General features: G+C 39.6%; 1 protein-coding gene across 1 annotated transcript in view; it reads left to right on the top strand.

Annotated features, from left to right (window-relative positions):
• VPS41 (VPS41 subunit of HOPS complex) overlaps window positions 1-21,436 on the top strand; it is a 138,314-nt gene that overhangs the window by 84,086 nt on the left and 32,792 nt on the right. Inside the window, exons 9-16 of the mRNA XM_059655731.1 lie at window positions 626-772; window positions 2,387-2,453; window positions 7,073-7,170; window positions 10,898-11,027; window positions 12,503-12,618; window positions 14,049-14,105; window positions 18,813-18,874; window positions 20,522-20,603. Coding sequence (XP_059511714.1) covers window positions 626-772; window positions 2,387-2,453; window positions 7,073-7,170; window positions 10,898-11,027; window positions 12,503-12,618; window positions 14,049-14,105; window positions 18,813-18,874; window positions 20,522-20,603 — 759 coding nt within the window. The remainder of the gene's footprint in view (window positions 1-625; window positions 773-2,386; window positions 2,454-7,072; window positions 7,171-10,897; window positions 11,028-12,502; window positions 12,619-14,048; window positions 14,106-18,812; window positions 18,875-20,521; window positions 20,604-21,436) is intronic.

Raw genomic sequence — 21,436 nt, 5'->3', positions numbered from 1 at the left:
GAGCAAATAGAAAGTTTAAAATTATCTTTTTGACATCTGGCATATCGTTTTGAATTTCGAGGTATAACTTAGCAAATTAGTTCTATTCTATTCTCCCAGAATCTATCTTGCTATTCAGGACTTACTTTTCCTGGGTCACAGGAAAGGCAAGCAAACCTGTGGCCTCTTGGTTTATTTTCACTTAGCTGCTTGCTCGATGTTTCCATGTGAGTATTTTAAATGTCAAGTGTAGTTTTCTGTACGTAGAAGATTTTAGAAATCAAAGTGTTTCTGAAAAGCAAACTTCATTTTGTAGTGAGTGGAATGAATGTTACACAATTAGAAATGTTACTTGGCTGTCATTTTGGAAATGCAGTTGTCTGCACATTTCACATTTGTGTTGTATTTGAGCCTCCGATGCCATCCACTAATAATCGCCGTCGTGCAGAAAGAAGCACAGAGGCTTTCTCCTGTGTGGGGTTCTCACAGGTTTGTGTGGAGGAGGCATTTTCCTTCGCGTGACTCCCACAGGGCTCCGTAGACGCCGTCCGTGTTGTGCAGAGCTGGTTGTCAGTGGTGTGGAGCCGTGTTTTCCGTTACTTTTCTTCTCCCCAGTAGAGCGTGTTAATGCTCTTTTATTTTCCAGGGTGTGAAGATATTTGACATCACCTCAAAGCAAAGAATCACTAATGTGCCCCGGGATGACATCAGTCTTCGCCCAGATATGTACCCCTGCAGCCTCTGCTGGAAGGACAGTGTGACACTGATTATCGGCTGGGGGACTTCTGTCAAGGTGGTTTTGCTTGTCTTAGAATAAGTCCATGTTGTTATAGGTTCACTGAAGATGCTCCAAAGGAATATGAGTTCTTGAATGCTTCTTGCAACTAAAATACTTTCACCTGAGTATTATCAGCATGTGATAATCATTTAATGCTCAATCCTTTCATATGCTTAAGTTTTAAGACAGACTCTTTCTTTTCCATGCCATGAAAAACAAATTGTGGCCCAGCCCGTGTGGCTCAGTGGTTGAGCGTTGACCTATGAACCAGGAGGTCACGGTTCGATTCCTGGTCAGAGCACATGCCCAGGTTGCTGGCTTGATCCCCAATAGGGAGCATGCAAAAGGCAGCCGATCAATGATTCTCTCATACTTATGTAATGAAATGCTATGAAGACATTAAAGAATTGTGGAAGAATATTTAAATAATATATTCTTTGTAGTAAATTGTTAGTTTTATAAAATATTTTTTTAAAAGGTGGTTAATGGTGTTCACTTTGTGCTGAGACACCGAATAGTATTTGTATTTTTCCCTTTGGGTTCTCTGTATTTTAGAGTTTTCTGTGTTGTAGCTATACTTAGGGATAGCAACTATAAAAGAACACAAGAAATACTATCTAAAGACAAAGGAAAAAAAACCTGATCCCTGATGAAAGTGGCAATGGTCAGTATTTAATTTTAGATTTTTTTCACCTCCATGGCTGAACTTATGTAAATTTTTTGTGTCCTATTACAAAATAGAATATATTTACTTTAGAAAATATAGCAAAGAAAATATCTGTAGTCTTACTACCCTAAAACAACCAGGTGTTGAGTGTTGTGTGTGTGAGTGATAGATAAATACTAGTGTGTGTGTGTATATATATATATATATATATATATATATATATATATATATATATATATCCAAACTGTATACATATAATTTAAAATAGGGATTGGCAAACTTTCTGTAAAAGGCTAGCATTATATATTATAGATTTTAAGCTACATTTTGTTTCTGCTGAATATTTCATTCTCTCCCCTCCCCTCCCCTCCCGTCCCTTCCCTTTAAAAATGTAAAAACTATTTTTAGCTTACAGACCTGGAAAAAGAAACAAAAAAAACAACAGGCCTGGGCCAGGCTATAGTTTACCTGATTTTAATTATATAACACATTGATTTTAATATACTCAAAAGAAGAAGAGTCTGTGCCACTGTGGCTAAGTATTACTAATAAATCACCAATATGTAATCAGAAACACAAGACCTAGTACGAATGTTGCCCAGATAAGCCATCGGCCATTTTGGATATGTGCTTCTGCCAGAGCTTTATTGTCTGATGACAGAAGTAGCTCTTAAGTAGAATTGGAAAGAATGGGCCATTTGAAACGTTAAAACTATATAATAGTTTCCTTCCTTTCTTTGCCCTGGAATAAGACTTTATTGAAGAATAATGTTGAAGAATGTAAGTAACAGTTGCTATATATCATGGAAATTAATTTTTGTCACTTAAGTCAGTGGGTAGATTGTGTGCACTCCATCTTCAGTACTACATGGTTAATTTAATGGAAGTATCATATAGTGAATGACATGTTATGAAGAGTTTTCCATCAAGTGAGTAAAATAACCTGTGAACTTATTCTCTAGATATGCTCGGTGAAGGAACGGCATGCCAGTGAAATGAGGGACTTGCCAAGCCGATATGTTGAAATAGGTATGCCTTCCGTGAGTATGAAACCTCCAAGGAGACTCCGTTTTGCTAAGGGGAAACCTAAGACCATGTTCTTCTTCAGGTCTTATCGCTTGGAACCGTGATGAAACTGGTCAAGGAGCTTTTGTTTTAAGTTTTAAAACTTCATTCCAGAGACCCTTTTGTCTAACTATATTTCTAATTTTACACAAGAACTTTGTAGTTGGCTTTGAAGTTGAATAACTGGGGTCTGGTTCTCTCTACTACCTGGATTTGGAACAAATTCTTATCTACCTCAATATTCTTACCCGGAAATTGTGGAAAAGAATACCTGTCTCACATGTTGTTTGTGAGAATTCCAAGAGTTAATATGTGCACAGCACATAGCACAGTACTGACATCTGGTCCTGTCAACGTGTGTTTTCTGAATATTAATTTTCATCATTACTGGTCTGGTCCAAACTGCCATAATCTCTTTTCTGGATCACTGCAGCAGCCTACTAACTGGTTTATCTCTGTCCCCTGTGAATCACTGTAATCTAGTCTCCCCAGCGCAGTCAAATTACAAATCAGATCATGTCACCACCCTTCAGTCTCCTCCTGTTGTTCTTGGGATTAAAATGAGACTCTTGGACATGACCAGAGGGACCTGTGCCAGCCCTCACCTACCTCTCTGGCATCAGCCAGGCTTCTCCTTGCTCTCTGTGCTGCAGCTACACTGGCCTGCTTACACCGACCATGCTCCTTCCTCCCCTCTGTCTAGAACGCTCCTCCTGCTTCTTTACTTCATTGACCTTGGATCATCCTTAATCACACCTCAGGTCAAGTATTGCTTTCCTGGGAAAGCCCCCTGGGCCTCCCCAACTAGGTCACATCCCCCCAGTATGGGCATGTGGAACTCTCCTCTTTTTAGCACTTGTTTCCTTTGCAGTGATCGTGTGATTATTCATTGCGTATCTGTCTTTTCCACGAAACTATAGCTTCCTTCACAGACACACTTGGCCTGTCTTTGTTCAGTGTTTGTACCTCAGGGATCTGGCACAGTGCCTGGCACATAGGAGATGCTAAATGATCCTGGGCCGAATGAATCAGTGACTCCTGGAAGTATGTCAACGGTGATATACCATTTACTTCTTCAACTTAGTTTTAAAACTTAGTGCCAAAGTTATTTAGATAGAAAGGATGAAAACTGACAGACTTTTGTCAATTAAACAGATACAGTAAACGTGATTTTTGTATTATTTAGAACTGAGAGCAATAGGAGACATATTTGTGTGGCAGGAAAAGTTTTGCTGTCTTACAAGTTAGCTGAAAATTTCATTTACCTATTGGGTGATGAATGGGGAATATAAATTTGATGGATCATTGTAACAAAGTGAAGCTGAGATAAATCATTTGCAGTGACTATATTTCTAAAAACTGAAAGACTTAAATTACATGGCTAATACGGTTACAGCATTTAAATCTGGGATATTTTTTATTTGAAGTCAGATGTTGGTGGTATGGTTTTTAATAACGTTTTGCCTTAGAAGGATAAATACATACAGAATAGATATATGCAGAATATAATGGTACTGAGAAAAACTAAGGAACAAGATAATATAGAAGACTGATAACACCAAGGTAAAGATAATTATTTTATGATCTCTATCTTCTATCCTGCTGTCCTCTACCAGGAAAAAAAAAGAAAACCTTTGAACATCTCAGTACTTAATGTCCTGAGAGATACATATTAGAATATTTTAAATACAGATGAGTTAAAGAAGAAGAAGAAGAAGGAGGAGGGGGAGGGGGAGGGGGAGGGGGAGGAGGAAGAGGAAGAGGAAGAGGAAGAAGAAGAAGAAGAAGAAGAAGAAGAAGAAGAAGAAGAAGAAGAAGAAGAAGAAGAAGAAGAAGAAGAAGAAGGAGGAGGAGGCAACAAGAACTCTGGGAATTTTCGAAGATGTAAAAATTTTCAGGGAAGGATAAAAAAGTAGTCAACATCTCATTAGTTGATGTTTATTGCTCACATAGTAGATATGGGGCATTGTGCTATATGCCTTACCTGCTTTAGTTTACATCACTCTCACAGCTCCCCTTCTAAGGGCACGTAGTATGTTTCTCATGCTATAGATGAAGAAAAATGGGGCTTAGGGACATAAATAACTTGGCCAACATCTTACTACCATGCTGTTAAAATGGATAGAGCCTTCTTGTTAAGGTTACTTCACCTTCCCAAGCCAGAAAAGCCTGGATGGAGGTGATACCTACCTTTGAAGATGGTTATGAGAATTAGACATGACATACATAATGCCTGTCACACATACTTGGCAGATAATAGGTGCTCACTAAATCATGGTGGCTATTGCCACCATGCAAACTTCCACCCAGCTTTGTGATTACTAATAGCTGACCCAGTATTGGCCCTGGAGCCCTGGGATCACGTTATTAAACTGTAGTTCATCTGTACTACAACTGATGTGAAATACAATGTGCTTGAGTACTAACAATATCACATTGCTGACATTTTAGTACTATGGTTAGTGGTTAAGTACCATATTTTTCCCCCTTGAGAGGAAACCTTTAGTAATATAAGCCATTTCCACAACAGGAGGCAAAGTGGTTTAGATAAGAGTCCTTAACTAGGATAAAGGAAAAGAGAAATATTAGAAGGTCTGGATTACAATTTGCTTTAGCCCAAAACAACGTGATTTACTGTTCTCTAGTAAATGAGGCAAAACCAACATTGGGATTAAAGAAGTTCTGTGACTATGCATTTCTTAGACACCAGATGTTTATAACTCTTTCTAATAAGTCAGAATCTCAAAAATACAAAAAAATATTCCTCTCTGTGGGATATTAATTTTTTGTGGCTGTTTCAAAGGGTAATTTCTTTCTTTTTTTTCTTTTTTACAACCAAGTACTATAAGAAAGCAAGAAAAGATTTGTAGAAGTACATGACTATTTTATTTCTTAATTTCACATACTGTAATAATGCTAATTTGTTAAGTACTAAATCTTACAAATTGAGACTTTACAAATTGGGAATTACAATAGTTTAGGCAGAGACTACATGAAGTGCATAAATTATAAACAAAAAAAGATCCTGGTCAAGGTGGCAGCGTAGGTAAATGCAGTACTCACATCCTCCCACAACCACATCAGAATTACAACTAAATCACAGAAAAACCATCATTCAGAACCACCTGAAATCTGGCTGAATGGAAGTCCTACAACTAGAGAATTAAAGAAGAAAGCACATTGACCAAAGTGATGAAAAGCAAGGACCTACAGCCAAGATTACTCTACCCAGCAAAGTTATCATTTAGAATTGAAGGTCAGATAAAGACCTTCACAGATAAAAAAAAAAAAAAAAAAAGCTGAAGAAGTAAACCAGTATTATTTATCACCAAACCAATATTTTATTTACATTCTAATAAAAGTTATACCCAAAGAAATTTTATAGATAGGAAAAGTTATACCCATAGAAATTAAGATGATTTATCCAAGTTCAATTTAGTAGAAGTTAAAACTCAAATTTCCTGATTCTATATTTAATATAATTTACATTATACTATACTAACTTCCCCAGGTAAGAAAAGAGGGTACAGTTAAACCTCCATATAACAGACTAATTTGGGGAAGAGGTTGCCTATTAAAGCCTAAAGTCTGTCATATAATAAGGTGTTTTGTACGAATGTCTATGTTAAAAAAATTGACAAATTAGTTACCTATTTTTACTTATGTGAACATGTTTGTCTAATTAAAATTATTTATGAAAAATTTAATTTCACAGAAGAGTTTTCTATATGTATTACCGTAATTCTAGATTTATACTGAATAGGCCTAGTAAATGCCTGCAAATAAACAGATGCACACGGCCGGGTCATGGCTTAGCACACATTGGCTGGAATGTCTTAAAACTACAACAAAAAGTCATGCCACCCGACAACAGAACCAATTATCTCTCTCAATATGGTGTGATAGCTAATCATTAGCTAACATTGTGTACAAGTGGTGATTCTTGGCTTTAAATATATAGACCCCTCACCATTTATTTCTTAAAGTGATGCGATAATTCTTCATTATAAAGACTGTCTTTAAAAAGGAGAAGGGAATTTATTTCCTCTGACCTTTGTTTCACATAAACAGTAGTTTTATCATCATGTAATCTATATTTATACACCCTTTCCTTCTTTTAAATCTTTAAATAAAATGACTATTAAATGTTAAAAAAAAAAAAAAGAATTATAGTTTCCCAATTACAAATAGCCTTCCTTGTGACCTTTATACACCTGTAATGTCCTAACTGTGAAAAACTCTAACTTAGGCATTTTTAAGAAGTTATTATTGTTATTAGTAGTTTATATTGGGTTTTCATGGGATTTAACTGTCATTTTTAAATTAGCTGGGCACAGTGTCCCATTGGACCATTCATGCTGCTGTTATTATCAGGTTTGCTTTTTGTTTGTGATAGAAATTTTCAAGTGAGGTTTTCAGATGCCCTCTTCTGGGACTGACTGCTGTCAGGAGGGTATGTCTGTGGCCCTTTGTGTTAGATTTCTAAAATGAGTGCATCCGAAATTCAGAGTCGATGCGTCCTTTCCTTTATGTGCTGCTTTTTGCTCCTGTTAATGATGAATCTTTTATCCCTTTTTTTGCAGTGTCCCAGTTTGAAACCGAATTCTACATCAGTGGTCTTGCCCCTCTCTGTGATCAGCTTGTTGTGCTTTCCTACGTGAAGGAGGTTTCTGAAAAAACGGTAATTTATTTCACTTCAAATACAACAGGAAGAGTGGGTTCATTTTCAGCATTATACCTAGGTCAGGTTGTCCATGAAAGGGCTCTGCTATAGTCTGAGCAGAACTTCCTGACCTATAAAATAAGGTCAGCAGAGATTGCCCTGTAGACCTAACGCATTTGCCTTTCAGAAGCTCCACGCATTGCCTGCCTTTGTTCCTTTTGCTGAGCAAAGGGGAGTCCTTTTTTTCCATCTCTCTTGGTATTTTAGTCGAAAGGAATGAAGGATTCCTCTTTCTGAAAGGCGAAGAAACTAAGCTGACACTGTGCATTACCAGAAATGACAGCAGTGACGTTGATCTGCTGCAACAACAGGGCCCCTGTGGTCAGAGGGAATTACGGAAAGGGCAGTTCATTATTTCCTGTGGTCCAGACATATTTGTTTACTTCCCAGTGGCCTAGTGATTCTGAGCAGCCTGATTCTGGCTTTGAAATAGACTGTTGCTAAGTCTCAGCTATCAGTGCAAGCGATGGTATGAAATGTATGGCTAAATAAGAAGCCGCGGAGAGTCTAGACTTTGTGATACATGACTCTGGAATGAAGCCCTTTGCATGGCCCCGGGGAGGGAGGGGCATGCACACTCAGCCTCCCTTCGAAGCCTAGGCCAGCCCCATTTCCAGCTTGTCTTTATGTCCGAGTCCAGGGGTCCTGTCAGGGAGGGGGGAGGGGTGGCTTCAAGGCATAAACAAGGAGAGCTTGTTATAAAGGATTTTGTTTTGATCCTGTATATAAAAGAAATAGCAATTGATTGTCTAGTCCTTTACAGTAAGTAGGCTCTTCTTTTCTGTATCCTCTCCTTTCTTTTCCCCCTTTTCAAATGCCAAGGAATAAAATGGGGAGAAAAACCCTGGGAGGCCCAGTTTTGAAGTGGTAGCTGCTCTCAAGCTTTTCTCTGTGCTAGCACTTGCATCAGGAAGCCATCGCTATAGTAACCTGAAGCTCTGGGTGCCCATGTTGCTAGGCAATGGGAAGCTGTAGACTTAAGTGAACACTCAAACCTGCTAAAATCAATATGGCTGGCTTCTAGCTCTATTGCAGGACATCCATTTTTTATTATTATTATTATTATTATTATTATTATTATTATTATTATTTTGAAAATACAGAAAAGCAGTGGCTCCTGAGAGAGTAAATATGGTACTTTTTGATGAGGAGTGTGGGGAGGATTGAGAATGTGATTGAAAGACATAAGGAAAGAAGTAGTAAAGTGAAAAAGGGAAAGCCTAATAAACAAGTGACCAAGAAAAGAAAGAGAGGAAACCTTTGTTAATAAAAGAGAGTATTGGAAAGGAGTGAAAACCAAGAAAGGCCAACCACATAGAGCAAATTAGAAAATGAAAACTTTTTCAGAGAAAGAAGTGAGGGTCTTGCAGATGACTTAAAAATGTGTGTGCCATTATATTCATTTCATATAACACCAAAGTACCTAAATCCTTACACACAGAATAAACTGATAAAATTAAGACAAAAGGAGTAAAGAAGCAGCTTGGGACCAACAATGCCTCCCCACCTTTTTTTCCATATCTAGAAGATCACTTACCTGCAACATTAAAATTTGTTTTTATATCACTCAATATAGTATCCCCCAACATAGCTCTCTTTTTACCTATGTGCATTTTTTCCACACAATTGCAGTCATAGTTACACGCTATTCCTTATTGCCATATTTTTTGGGTCCTTATTCCATTCGCTCTCCGTGTGGCCATGGAGTCTCCCATCATTATCTCTTACTAGCGGCTCAGTGCAGGGAGTCCCTCAGCCCAGCTTCTCCCTCTGGCAGTCTGGACCCCTCGGGGGATGTCCGGCTAACGGCTTAGGCCTGCTCATCCTTAGTGCTGCGGCAGAGGTGGGAGAGGCTCCTGCTACCACCGCTGCTCTGGGCAGCCATGAGCCAGCTTCTGGCTGAGCAGTGCTCCCCCTGTGGGAGCACACTGACCATCAGGGGGCAGCTCCTGCGTTGAGTGTCTGCCCCATAGTGGTCAGTGTGCATCATAGCGACCTGTTGTTCCATTGTTAGGGTCAATTTGCATATTACCCTTTTCTTTTATAGGATAGTGGTTGTGTACTATTTTATCTGGTTGATATACCCTAATTTATTAAGCTATTCCCCTAATGTTTTATTTTTCTTTCATTCAATAATAAAGGTAATGATTGTGGTAAGCATTGAGGGTTAAAGTCCTTTATAATAAACTCAGGACCCAATTCCATGCTTCTAGGAAGTTCACAGATAAGCAGGGTTTGTTTGGCCAGTGAACAGTGGTTATCAAACAAGGCGATGAATCACATTGTTCATGGTTTTCTTACACATATAAAGGAGCTCTTTATATGGTCTAGCAAGGCAGTTTTCTTTTAGTATTATTTGGTTCAAATATATTTTTTTCTATTTTGCTATTTTTGTCTTTGTTACAGCAGTTAATTTTTTAAATATTCACATCTTCCGGCTGTTTCTTCATTTTTTTGTTTCAAAATAGAGATAATTCTCATTTATCCACAGATCTGATAAATTATGCTCTATATTCACTGTAGTTTTTCTCTACTAATTGATCTTTTAGAGTTGACATTTATTTTTGGAATGTTTTCAGTGTATGAGGGGCATAGCTAATGTAATTACTTCTCAGTTACCCTAACAAAATTGATCAAGGAAATCCCCGGGGCTTACTGTTTACTTAGGGAACTTGAGAGTTGGTGGTGGCTCTGGACTTCTTCCCTTTGTTTCATTGTGTCACACTGCCCCAGGCCTTGTTGCTTTGGATAGTGGTCAAGTGTATGTTGTATTTGTGTGCTGAAGGCCCTGAATCATGAACTTCAAAGTAAAACAAACTTGGTTTGAAATCCAAGGTTTACCATACGTTCCAGTTTTTTCACAAACCCAGTTTCATCATTTACATATGTAATTTTTATCTTAGTAAATCTTTTGATCCTCAGTTTCTTCATCTGTAAAATTGGGAACACTATTCCTTGCTAAGGGGTAATTTAAGAACTCCGTGAGAACAGTCTTTGTGGAATCACAGTAGGTGAGTGGAGCTGGCAGAGGTCCTCAGTAAATCACCTTTTCCGCTTCTGTCTTGACCTAGCACTGCACTGTCCAAAACTATATGTCACTAACTATATGTTTAAATTAAGTTAGGACTAAATTTAGATTAATTAAAACTAAATATACTTAAAACTCAATTTCTCCCTCATCACAGTCACCTTTCAGGTGTTCAGTAGGCACCAGTGATCATGTCTGTCACGTTGGACAGAGCGGATAGGGAGCATTGCCGTCATCTCAGCCGGTTCTGCTTTAGACATGGGTCTTAAGCTCTGACTTCTTACTTTTAGCATTACTGTCAGCTTACCTGTAGTGGCGGCGATTTGGATAACGGAGCCGTTTGTAATATTATTTGTACTCTGCTCACCTTTGCGACGAAGAGGTGTAGCAAAGTGGTCTAAGGCTGTGGTCACCGTGGCGTTGAGTTGGCTGCCGTCCTGGGCTGCTGACATGGCACAGTAGTACCTGTTTATCTCATGCAAAGGTCGGAAAATAAAACACAGTTACGAGGCTATCTGTGGCAGGTGGTTCGAAGGGCTTAGATGCGCCGAAATGATAAAACCAAGGCATTTAATTATGGCTAACTAAATTTAATTTGTATAATTTGTAGAGATGTCATAAAAATGAGCTGTTTCCGTTCTCTTTTTTTGCCCTTAGGAAAGAGAGTACTGTGCCCGGCCCAGGTTGGATATTATCCAGCCGCTCTCCGAGGCCTGTGAAGAGATCTCCTCCGATGCTCTGACAGTGAGAGGCTTCCAGGAAAACGAATGTCGGGATTATCACTTAGGTGAGAGAGATCCAGGAGCTGGCTCATGGTGATGCTTGCATTTATATTCCCTACCCCCTTCCACTCGAGTAGCACAGCAGGAATTTAAATTGAGGTGCTGAAAGGATCTTAGAGAATATCTGGGCAGGCCTCTTAGGTTGTAAGTGTGGGCATCGAGGCCGAGAGATACTATAGAACTCGCTTGAGCTCCCACAGCAGAAGGGAGGGGGAAAGATGGGGCCAGGATGGAGGTGAGTAGGCTCTGGGGTCTTTGTTTTTATTCTTGGTCTATTGCCCAAACTATTTAAAGTGACACCTAACCTACACTGATGTCAAGCAGCGTGTTCTAATTACTCCCAACTTTTTGTCCCTAGACAGAGTACGCTGGGATGGCAGAGAGGTTATCTTTCTGTTTGTCACCAAATGCTCAGAGCCTAGCAGAGTGCCCGGCACATACTGGGGATTCACTGAATATTTGTTGAGTGGATGAATGGACATACTTAATCACGGCTCACAAATAGAGGGAAAGACGTTGCTGGCTTGTCATACCAGAGGCATCTGTGTTCGGGTATTATCACATCCTTCAAAAACACATGGATGAAAATAGAACAGCTTAGGCTTTGAAGAATGTTTTCCTGCTTTAAAAACAATCGACATTTTTGTGTGATATTTTTAGTTCTCATTTTAACCAAAGCAAATGAAGAAAGAGTCTATACATGTTTGACTTTTCTTATATGAATCCCCTGATCATCTGAGAAATGTGAGAAGAGTATTCTGGACTTGGCAAAAAGCAAACGTGACTCACAACTGAGAGTGTCCAATCTAGGTATTTTGCTCAGAGCAAACTCCGCTGCTGCACACTTAGAAACCCTTCCGAACAAGTTTTATAATTGAATTCTGCAGGAAACCCTCACAACTGGCATTGTGCACAACATGCTGAAATGACAGATTATATCCCCAGGGCTCGGGCATCTGTCACTTATGCTTTCGATGGCCTTGACCTTGATGAGGAGGAAACATTTTTCGCAGACTGTAGGGTGTGGTTGTTCTGTAAAAATAGGACAGTGCTGTAAATGGCCATTAATAAAGTTTATATACAGTCCGTGAATTCTGATATGCAGTAGACATGGAGAGTTTTGAACATTACCTTTCAGCTGAAGTCAGAATATATTAAACACAGAATTTTAAACTCACCTTATTTTTAAGAAGATTTTTGGTATTTCTCCCCTCACCTTCCTTCCTTCCTTTCTCCTTCCCTTTTTTTCTTCCAAATAATTTTACAATTGAATACTTTTTAAAGCACTGGGATAAATTCTATCATTCTCTACCTTGTCCCACCCCTACCTTCAAACAGAACCAAACGCACTTGTTCCAAAGGTGTCGAGTTTTCCGTTCACTCTTACTAAATTGGGTTGCCTAATTAAGTGCCCTAAAACCACTGCCCAGGTTTCTGCTGTTGAGTTGCCCCAGATGTTCCTCTCTCCTCTCACCCGCAGAGCATTCTGAAGGGGAATCACTCTTTTACATCGTGAGTCCAAGAGATGTCGTGGTAGCGAAGGAACGAGACCAAGATGACCACATTGACTGGCTCCTGGAAAAGAAGAAATATGAAGTAGTTTTGATTTTCTTTCTAGAAAATATTGACACATCTGTAGCATAGAGGATAAAAGGTTTTTGTGATAAATCTTTCATGTAGGTGAATTAGAATGCCCTACTCTAGCCAGGACCGGTATGGCTCAGTGGATAGAGTGTCAGCCTGCGGACTCAAGGGTCCTGGGTTCGATTCCGGTCAAGGGCATATACCTGGGTTGCGGGCACATCCCCAGTGGGGGGTGTGCAGGAGGCAGCTGATCGATGTTTCTCTCTCATCGATGTTTCTAACTCTCTATCCCTATCCCTTCCTCTCTGTAAAAAATCAATAAAATATATTTTTAAAAAAATGTTGATAATGCTCTAAAAGAAGAAAAAAAAAAAGAATGCCCTACACTAGAAAATATGTTGGAGGCTAATAACTTTCCAATATTCTTTTTTAGAAATATTTTTGGGAAAAGATCACAAGGAGGTTAACTAGCTTTACTGTTCAGTGGAAGAGGAGTTGGTAGTGGAGGGAGGAAAGGGGTTCCATCCAGCCTGTTGAAGTGTTTATGTTGTGCTTATTCGAGAGGAATAAAATAGAGCTAGTATTTTAGAATTGTCTGTTTGGATATTTTCGTGGAATCATTCCTTTGGTGCTTATTTCATATATAAAAGTAAAGCTGCCAAATTCTCAGTTAGGATGGTTGAACTACCCATTCAGATGGAACGACGCCCCCTTCATTGAGTTCAGATTAATTTTAATAGATAAGAAAAGAAAACATGTTTTAACCTCAGTAACCATAATCTATTTATATGTTGCTTTAAGTTTGTAACCACCTGAAAGGATTCGGGGGAAAATTTTTTAACTTATAAACTATTCAGAGTTCAGGCATTGATACTAAGTTCATACCATACTGCCTTTAGTTCCAGTAGTTTCTTAAAGAAATAATTCTGTGTTTTAAACATTTGTGTTAAAATAATAATTACAAACTTTACAGAATAAAAATCAAATCAGAGATTTTCAAAATGTTATTTGTATATATACCTAAACATATGCATATAGTTTACTTTTTATGTTTCGTAAAGGAAAAGTGTTCCGTTGTCAATATAACTCATACAGATTTAGAATGACAGATGACTTTTTTTGTTTGAACCTGGGAGCTTTAATTATATTTTGATTTCTGTCTGCAAAGTAATTCTAATATCCTAATGTGGAAATGAATTCAGCTGGAAATAAGAGGAGTCTGCATTTTGGTTGGCTGGTTTTGTTTGAGTTTGAATGCAGTGAGGTTCATTCAACCATAGCATTAGCAATTCCTGTGCTTCTAGCAAAAGCTGCAGGAAAATGGGGCTTTATTTATGTGGTGTAGAACTCTAAAACATAATAAATACGGTGTTTATAACCTCCTTTCTTTCTCACGCTCTCCCATTTTTCCTCCTCCTTTTATCATGCTCATGTAAATATAGGAAGCTTTGATGGCAGCTGAAATTAGCCAAAAGAACATTAAAAGACATAAGATTCTGGTAAGTGTGTAATTTTATTATTTGAAATATAGCTTTACCTTTCAATAAGTTATAATGAAACTGAAAGTAATTTTAAAAGAACTGATTCTTCCTGCCTTTTGAGAATTTATTTCAAACTAATTCTCCAACCTGTAAGATCAAAATATTTCATTTTATTGAATCAGTTTCTGCTTGTAAACAAGAGACTTGAACACCTGCTAGGAGGTAGTTTTAGGTAATTTGGAAACTGGATTTATGAAATACACTTTAAATACAAAGCTTTCCAGTTATGTGTGGTGAGATTTCTTTAAATCATAGGTAAAATCACATTATCACAAAATGTATCAAGAGTAGTTTTATGAAAGTGGATTGCTTCGGTGTTTCCATAATAACAGACTCAATTGACTTTGTTATGGAGACTAATCTAGGACATCAAATACATTTTTATTACATTTGGACTCTGGAAAAATATAGTGACTGAAAGCCTATTTCTTTGCTAACTGTGACAGTGAATGTGCAGAGGGAAAGCAGAAAATAAATCTCCTTCTCCTCTGAGTGTGAAGGGTCCCTAGAGACCATCTAGCCCAGGACTCTTGTTTACAGCTGAAGGCTGGAAACTTAGTCTTGTATGGCTACTTGGTTTCAGCACAAATTCCTTTTGCCTATACTTCCCCTACCTTAAACTTCTCTGTAAAACTTCACATAAAGGCCTAATTCTCAAGAACGTACAAGCAAAATAATTCAGGAACTAAACAGAGAAAGAACCAGAGCATCTTTTTATTTATTTACTAGGGGCCCGGTGCACGAAATTCATGCACTGGGTGGCGGGGGGGAGTGTCCCTCAGCCCAGCCTGCCCCCTCTCACATACTGGGAGCCCTCAGGCGTTGACCCCCATCACCCTCCAATCGCAGGATCGGCCCCTTGCCCAGGCCTGACGCCTCTGGCCTAGGCGTCCGGCCCGGGCAGCGGGGACCTGCAGCTGCAGCGGCCCCACGATCGTGGGCTTCACTTTAGGCCCAGGCAAGGGACCCCTAGCTCCTGGGACTGCCAGCTTCGACCGTGCCCAGCTCCCATCGCTGGCTCCATCCCTACTTCCTGCTATCACTGGCCAGGGCGGAAAAGGCACCTGATTCTCTGATCATGGCTGGGGGGCAGGGCAAAGGCGGCCCCAGGGCCGCCTTTGCCCTGCCCCCCAGCTCTTAGCTCCCAATCACTGTCAGTGGCAGGGGGTTTCCAATCACTGTCAGTGGCAGGGGGCTTCTTCCTGCTTTCCCTTTCGCCTCCCTGCATTGTGCCTACATATGCAAATTAACCACCATCTTGTTGGCAGTTAACTGCCAATCTTAGTTGGCAGTTAATTTGCATATAGCCCTGATTAGCCAATGAAAAGGGTAGCTCGTACGCCAATTACCATTTTTCTCTTTTATTAGTGTTGATTTATTTATTTATTTATTTATTTATTTATTTATTTATTTATTTTTTATTCAAGATTGTGGAGAATAGGCAGGGATTACCTAGAAATGAAGCAGCAGGTGGTCCAGCCAATAATATATGTGATGGTGCAGAGTCGTGAAACTGCTTGGCCCGCTTGGTTCTGTGGAGCAGTGAGGAGTTTGTATATCGGGAGACTCTGATTCTGAAGGGCCATGTGGAATTAGGAGCTTGACTCTGTCTTGGAATCTCTAGAAGACAGGTTGAGCTTGCAGTGCCGCATCCATCATATTTGCTTGTTAGAAAGAGTCTGATGGAGATGGGAATCAATGAGATATGATTCCCTTCTTGGTGTGGAGGTGGAAGTGATGAGACCTGCAGGGTTGATAGGAATGGAGTGGTGAAGATAGATGGAAGACATGGTCAACTAGACTCGGGTTTGGTGACCGGCTCTGTGTGCATAGGGAAGTGAGAGTGAGAAATCTAGGCTGACTCCCAGGCTTTGGGCTTGGGCCTCTGGTGGATGGTGATGCCATTCAGAGAGAGAGAGAGAGAGAGAGAGAGAGAGAGAGAGAGAGAGAGAGAGAGAGAGCAAGAGAAAGAGAGGGTTGGGGAGAGAGAGTGAAAGACAGAGAGAGAAGGAGGGAGGAGGAGAAGAAGATGATGAAGAAATGGAGAAGAAATGAGAGAAAGAGAAGAAGAGGAAAGGGAAGGAGAGAGGAGAAGAGAAGGGGAGAGGGAAGGAGAGAGAAGAAGAGAACAGGGGGAGAGAAGGAGACTGTTTAAGGAATAGTAGGATCAGGTGTGTGTTGGGGGGCGGGGGGGTGAAGTTCGATTTAGACACACTGAATTTTTGCCTCCTATGGAACATAGTGGAGCTCAAGAAACATATCCGGACTCAGAAATAGATTCGAGAGAGTCATCAGCAAACAAGGGACTATATGTGTTTGGACCAATCTACAAAGGGCAAGTGTCTAGCATTAGAGAACAGAGGACCACGAATGGAACTATTGGGCACACTCACATTCACAGGATTATGCCTACAAACAGAATTGAAACAGCCAGAGGAAGGTTGTGTCATGGGATCTGAGAAAGGAGAGAATTTCAGGGTAAAGAGAGTTAAATGCTTAAATGGTTGAGGTTAGCAGGCCAAAAGTAAGACTAGCTCAGCTAGTTAGTTGTACATTTGGTTTAGTAATAGGAAGGTTACTAGCGAATTTTATGTATATGTTTGATTTATTCTCAACATGTTCTAGGGAGTGAACAGTGAATAGGAGATTATGAAGTAAACTTAAACGTAGACTAGTTTTGAAGTTGAAAAGAGTGAAGATTGTGGTCGGGGGCTATGGCATCATGGGATGCCGGGGTCCAGCCCCAGCGGGTCCAGGGGTCCCCAAAGGTGTGGACGGAGTCGGCGAAGAAGGAATGACACGGAGACAGCGTTCAGTTGATCAGCAGCCTAGCCAGGATCTCTAGCCCGGATCTCCAGCCAAGTTCTGGTCTGGATCTCCAGAGAGGTTCTGCTTCGGATCTCCAGCGAGGTTCTGTAGCCATGTTCCCTCGCTAGGTTCTCCAGCCAGGTTCTGTCCAGGCTCTCCAGTCAGGTTCAGTGTCCAGGTTCCAGTCAGGTTCTCCTGCCAATCTCTGTAGTCAGGTTCAGTCCAGGATCCCTTGCCATGTTCTCCCGCTAGGCTCTGTCTCTAGGCTCCGAGGCCAGTCCCTCTCCGGGATCCTCTGGCATGCTCTCTCCAGCGAAGTTCTTCTGTCTCTAGGCTCCGTGTAGGTTCTGTCTTCTTGATTCTGTTCTAAGTTCTGAGTGTTTCTGTCTTGTTACAACTGTATTTATACCAGTTGATTCAATCCTATCAATCTCTATTACAAAGGTTAGGGCGTTTCTTATCTCCATTCTAGGGAGTAAAGATTATGTAGTTTAAGCATGATTGTTCGTAGTTAAAGGGATTAATTACCCGCCTGGCACTTAGTTGAGGGGTTTTATTCCCTCCCTAACTTCAGGGGAAAATCCCTACCTGGGGATTCAACCTTTCTCGGAGAGGTGACCTTGGTTAAAACACAGCGCCAAGAAGGTGAGCAAACATATTAAGAACCGTATGCCATATATGCCAGGTCCCTTGAAACAGCAAGGATGGACCGGCTCCCGGCAATGGGAATGTTGGTGGTGCTGGTGAATATTTTGTGTAAGAGAGACACTTAATATGCTTATGTTAGGAAAAGAGACAAAATTGGGTTGAAGTTCAAGGTGTACAGAGAAAGAGGGTGAGTGGCAGAATCCACTCCACATGGAGGGGGGCATGGCATGAGAAGAAAGGTTGCAGAAACGGCACTGCAAAGGAGACATTCTCTTCTTTGAACCTGGACAGACTCCACTGATAGTGTGATATGTGGTCTGTTTGCAGAGACAAATGTAAGCACCCTTTCTTCACTCTGTAGTTCCTATAGATTTGAAATATGATTCCCTACATAGTAGTCATTAAAGTGAAAATATAATGAACTAAGAACTATGGGTAGTTCCCTTCACTTTTGGAATGGGCATGTCCTATGCATTGATTATGCATAGACTTTTCCTCCTGGTACAATATAATTTCATAACGAGGCAGGCAGAGAGAGAAATGAGCTCCTGCCAATTTTGTCACCAAGGGAGAAAGTCCGTAAAAACTTCTTTGTACATAAAGTAGAACTTAAAGTCCAAATTGCGTTATATATGCTGAGTTTAAGCTTCTCATGAAAATGCTTTTGGGTGAAAATAATATTTCAGAAGCAGAGTTGTGGGATGGTCAACCAAGAGCCACAGGCCACCCCAAATCCTTCCAGAACCGAGGTAGAGTAAGTAAATAGACATGAGTACTCTGAATCCAGTAGGCCCAGTTTCCTCATCTGTAAACTTCTGGGTTTGAATTACATATTTTTTCTGGGCTTACTTTCACTTTAACATTACCTTTAATATTTCCCTTTAATATGATGTCCTGTCCTTTTGTTTTACTTACAACTCAGACTTGACATAGACAGGTGGCTCACATTTTACAGATGAAAGTTCATTGTGAATTTGAAAATTTGTGAAAATACAAGTGTATTTAAATATGATTAGGAAGGGAATGAGTATAATTACAGGAATATGCTTAAGAAAAAAAGAGCATAATTACATAAAGCATACTAAGCTGTATAAATAGGTTCCAGTCAGTAGTGCTAATAGGACCCTAATGTCATGGCTTCTTCAGAAATAGACTCAGCTTTTTCGTTGTTCCATTTAATTATGAAATTCCTTCATTAATTTTCTCTAGGACATCGGCTTGGCATATATAAACCACCTGGTGGAAAAAGGAGAGTATGACATAGCAGCACGGTAATAATGACATTTACTTGCTAATATAAATAGAATTGATCAATGTTAGCAGTAAAAATAAACCATTCTCTGCAGTGGACAGATGTTTTTATTCAACCTTTCTAACGGGTAATTTTTGACTATTCATGATTTTAACCACAGCACAGATGTGTGTGTATGTATGTGTATATATATAAACACCTACTATCTACTTTTTACCAAACAAATATTTTTCTCATTAATGATAAAGGTGTCAAAAACCATGAAGAGTCTGAGATTTTATCCTTTTTATAAGCTAACAAGTTAGCCTGTCACAGTTTCAGGGGTGTCTCAGCAATAGTAGTAGCCAAACACCAGCACTTGTGCCCGGTCCCACAGCACTGCACGAAGAGGGCCAGGTGACCCTACCCAGCCAGTGGGTTGTGTTACAGGAAAGGGACTCTGAACTTAGGGTGCCTGATTCTTTTGTAATGGGCAGTAAGCTTGCCTTCCCTTGGCCTCGGAGGAAGATGTTACTTCTGTTATACTGGACAGGAAACAAACCTGTCCTTTGCTCCGGAGGGAAGCACTGTTTGGGTCCTCTAATTTTCAGGGCTCTTCACTTAACCAGTATCCTTGAGAAGAAGATAGTGTAGAATAAAGACAGTCAGTGCCTCTGCTTGCAATTCAGTCAGAATTGTCTCTCAACAAGACAGTGGCAATTAAACGGAAATGATCAGACTGCAGGCTCCTGGTTTGCCGGGGTCTGTGGCAGGCAGAAAACATACCGATGGTTGTATGGGTGTGCCGAGTGAATGGCTTTGCCTGCAGCTATGTGGTGCCTGTACATGGCTGACCGCAAGATAGCCTTCTGGCCTACTTTTCCTCCCCTTAGATTTAGGGAAATATGCTTCTTTCATGTGCAAATTGAGTGAAGTTTTATTCTCCAGATTATATACTATACTGTGGTAGGGTTCTAATTTTCTCAAGTCTAATTTTGTTGTCCATTACTTAAAGCCATTCAAGAAGTGGTTTAACCCCTAGAGTGCCAGGGAGCGCAATCACGCTCCTCCTTTCGCCAAAAGCGCCGGGAGCGCTATCGTGCTCCTCCTGCAGTGTCCAGTTCTAAGTCTGCTTTTATTAGTGATGATGATATTGCTCAGTATGTCAATTCTTGCTGTGAAGATGACGATTTTGTGGAAGATATTGAATATGTAACTTCATTTACTTGCGATTCATAATTTTTTTCCTAAACTGCTGTAAAAGCAGCAAGAATGCCTTGGCAATTTTAGCATAGTTCCTAGGATATTGGTTGGCACTCAAAGGGTTAAATTGGCACTTTGGGGTGTGATGACATTTCTTCAAGGCAAGACAGGTCCCCAGATCAGCGGTGCTCATCTGGATAAATAGGAAACTCAGAACGGGAAAGTCATGAGAAAAACCCCTCATTGTATGTAGTCTTCTGAAAGGTATTCATCTTTATTTATAAGTATTTTCTATTTTTATGATTTCCATCAACCTTGTATATATACAAACAAGTGAGCACCAGTGCTACTTGAGATAGAATTTGGTCAAAACTCTGAGATAAGAGATTAATTTAAAACATGAGGGGAAATGTCTACTTACTCTGCCTCGGTTTATTTCTTTTTACTAAAACTTTCTTTCTCTCGGGGATATTTTTGCTACCAGCAAATGCCAGAAAATTCTTGGGAAAAATGCAGCACTCTGGGAATATGAAGTTTATAAATTTAAAGAAATTGGACAGCTTAAGGTAAGCCTAACTTTATTTTTAACTCTTAATTTTTTTGTGTAGTATATTAATATAGGTATGCCTTGGAGATATTGTGGGTTAGGTTTCAGACCAATGCAATAAAGCAAATATCTCAATAAAGCGAGTCACATTTATTTCCCAGTGCATACAAAAGTTGTTTATACTATACTGTAGTTTATTAAATGTGGAAATAGCATTATATCTAAAAAAATACCAGTACACATACCTTAATTAAAAAATACTTTATTGCTAAAAATAATGCCAATCATCATCTGAGTCTGTTGGAAAAATGGTTTCAATTGAGTTGCTCCATGCAGGATTGCTATAGACCTTCAGTTTGTATTTAAAAAAGTGCAATGTCTATGAAGTGCTATAAAGCAAAGTGCGATAAAACAAGGTATGTCTTTATTGAGATGGAAATAAAATTAAGACAATAGTAGTCACTTCTTTATTAGGAAGTGAGTATTAGCTCAGCTAGGAAGAAAAATCAAACTTTCAGAAATTAGTTTAAAACTTAGTTTATATATTATATGTATAAAAATTTACATATATAATATAGTACATAAATGATGTGTTCACTTTCTTATCCTCTTCCAGTTCTATGTTCAGATGAAGTTTTCATATTCCTTTTTAAATTTTTATTGATTAATTTTAGAGAGGAGTGGGGAGAGAAAGAAATTCGTTGTTCCACTTATTTATGCATCCATTGATTGTTTCTGGTATGTGCCCTGACTCGGGATTGAACCTTCAACTATGGCATATCAGGATGACTCTAACCAACTGAACCAGGGCTAGTCATGTTTTTGTAGTGTGGTTTTTGTTGTTTAATCTTC

Source organism: Myotis daubentonii, chromosome 10 (assembly GCF_963259705.1).
Source record: "Myotis daubentonii chromosome 10, mMyoDau2.1, whole genome shotgun sequence".
Lineage (NCBI taxonomy): Eukaryota > Metazoa > Chordata > Mammalia > Chiroptera > Vespertilionidae > Myotis > Myotis daubentonii.
The sequence above is the reverse complement of the archived record's forward strand: the minus strand, read 5'-3'. Positions and strand labels throughout refer to the sequence as shown.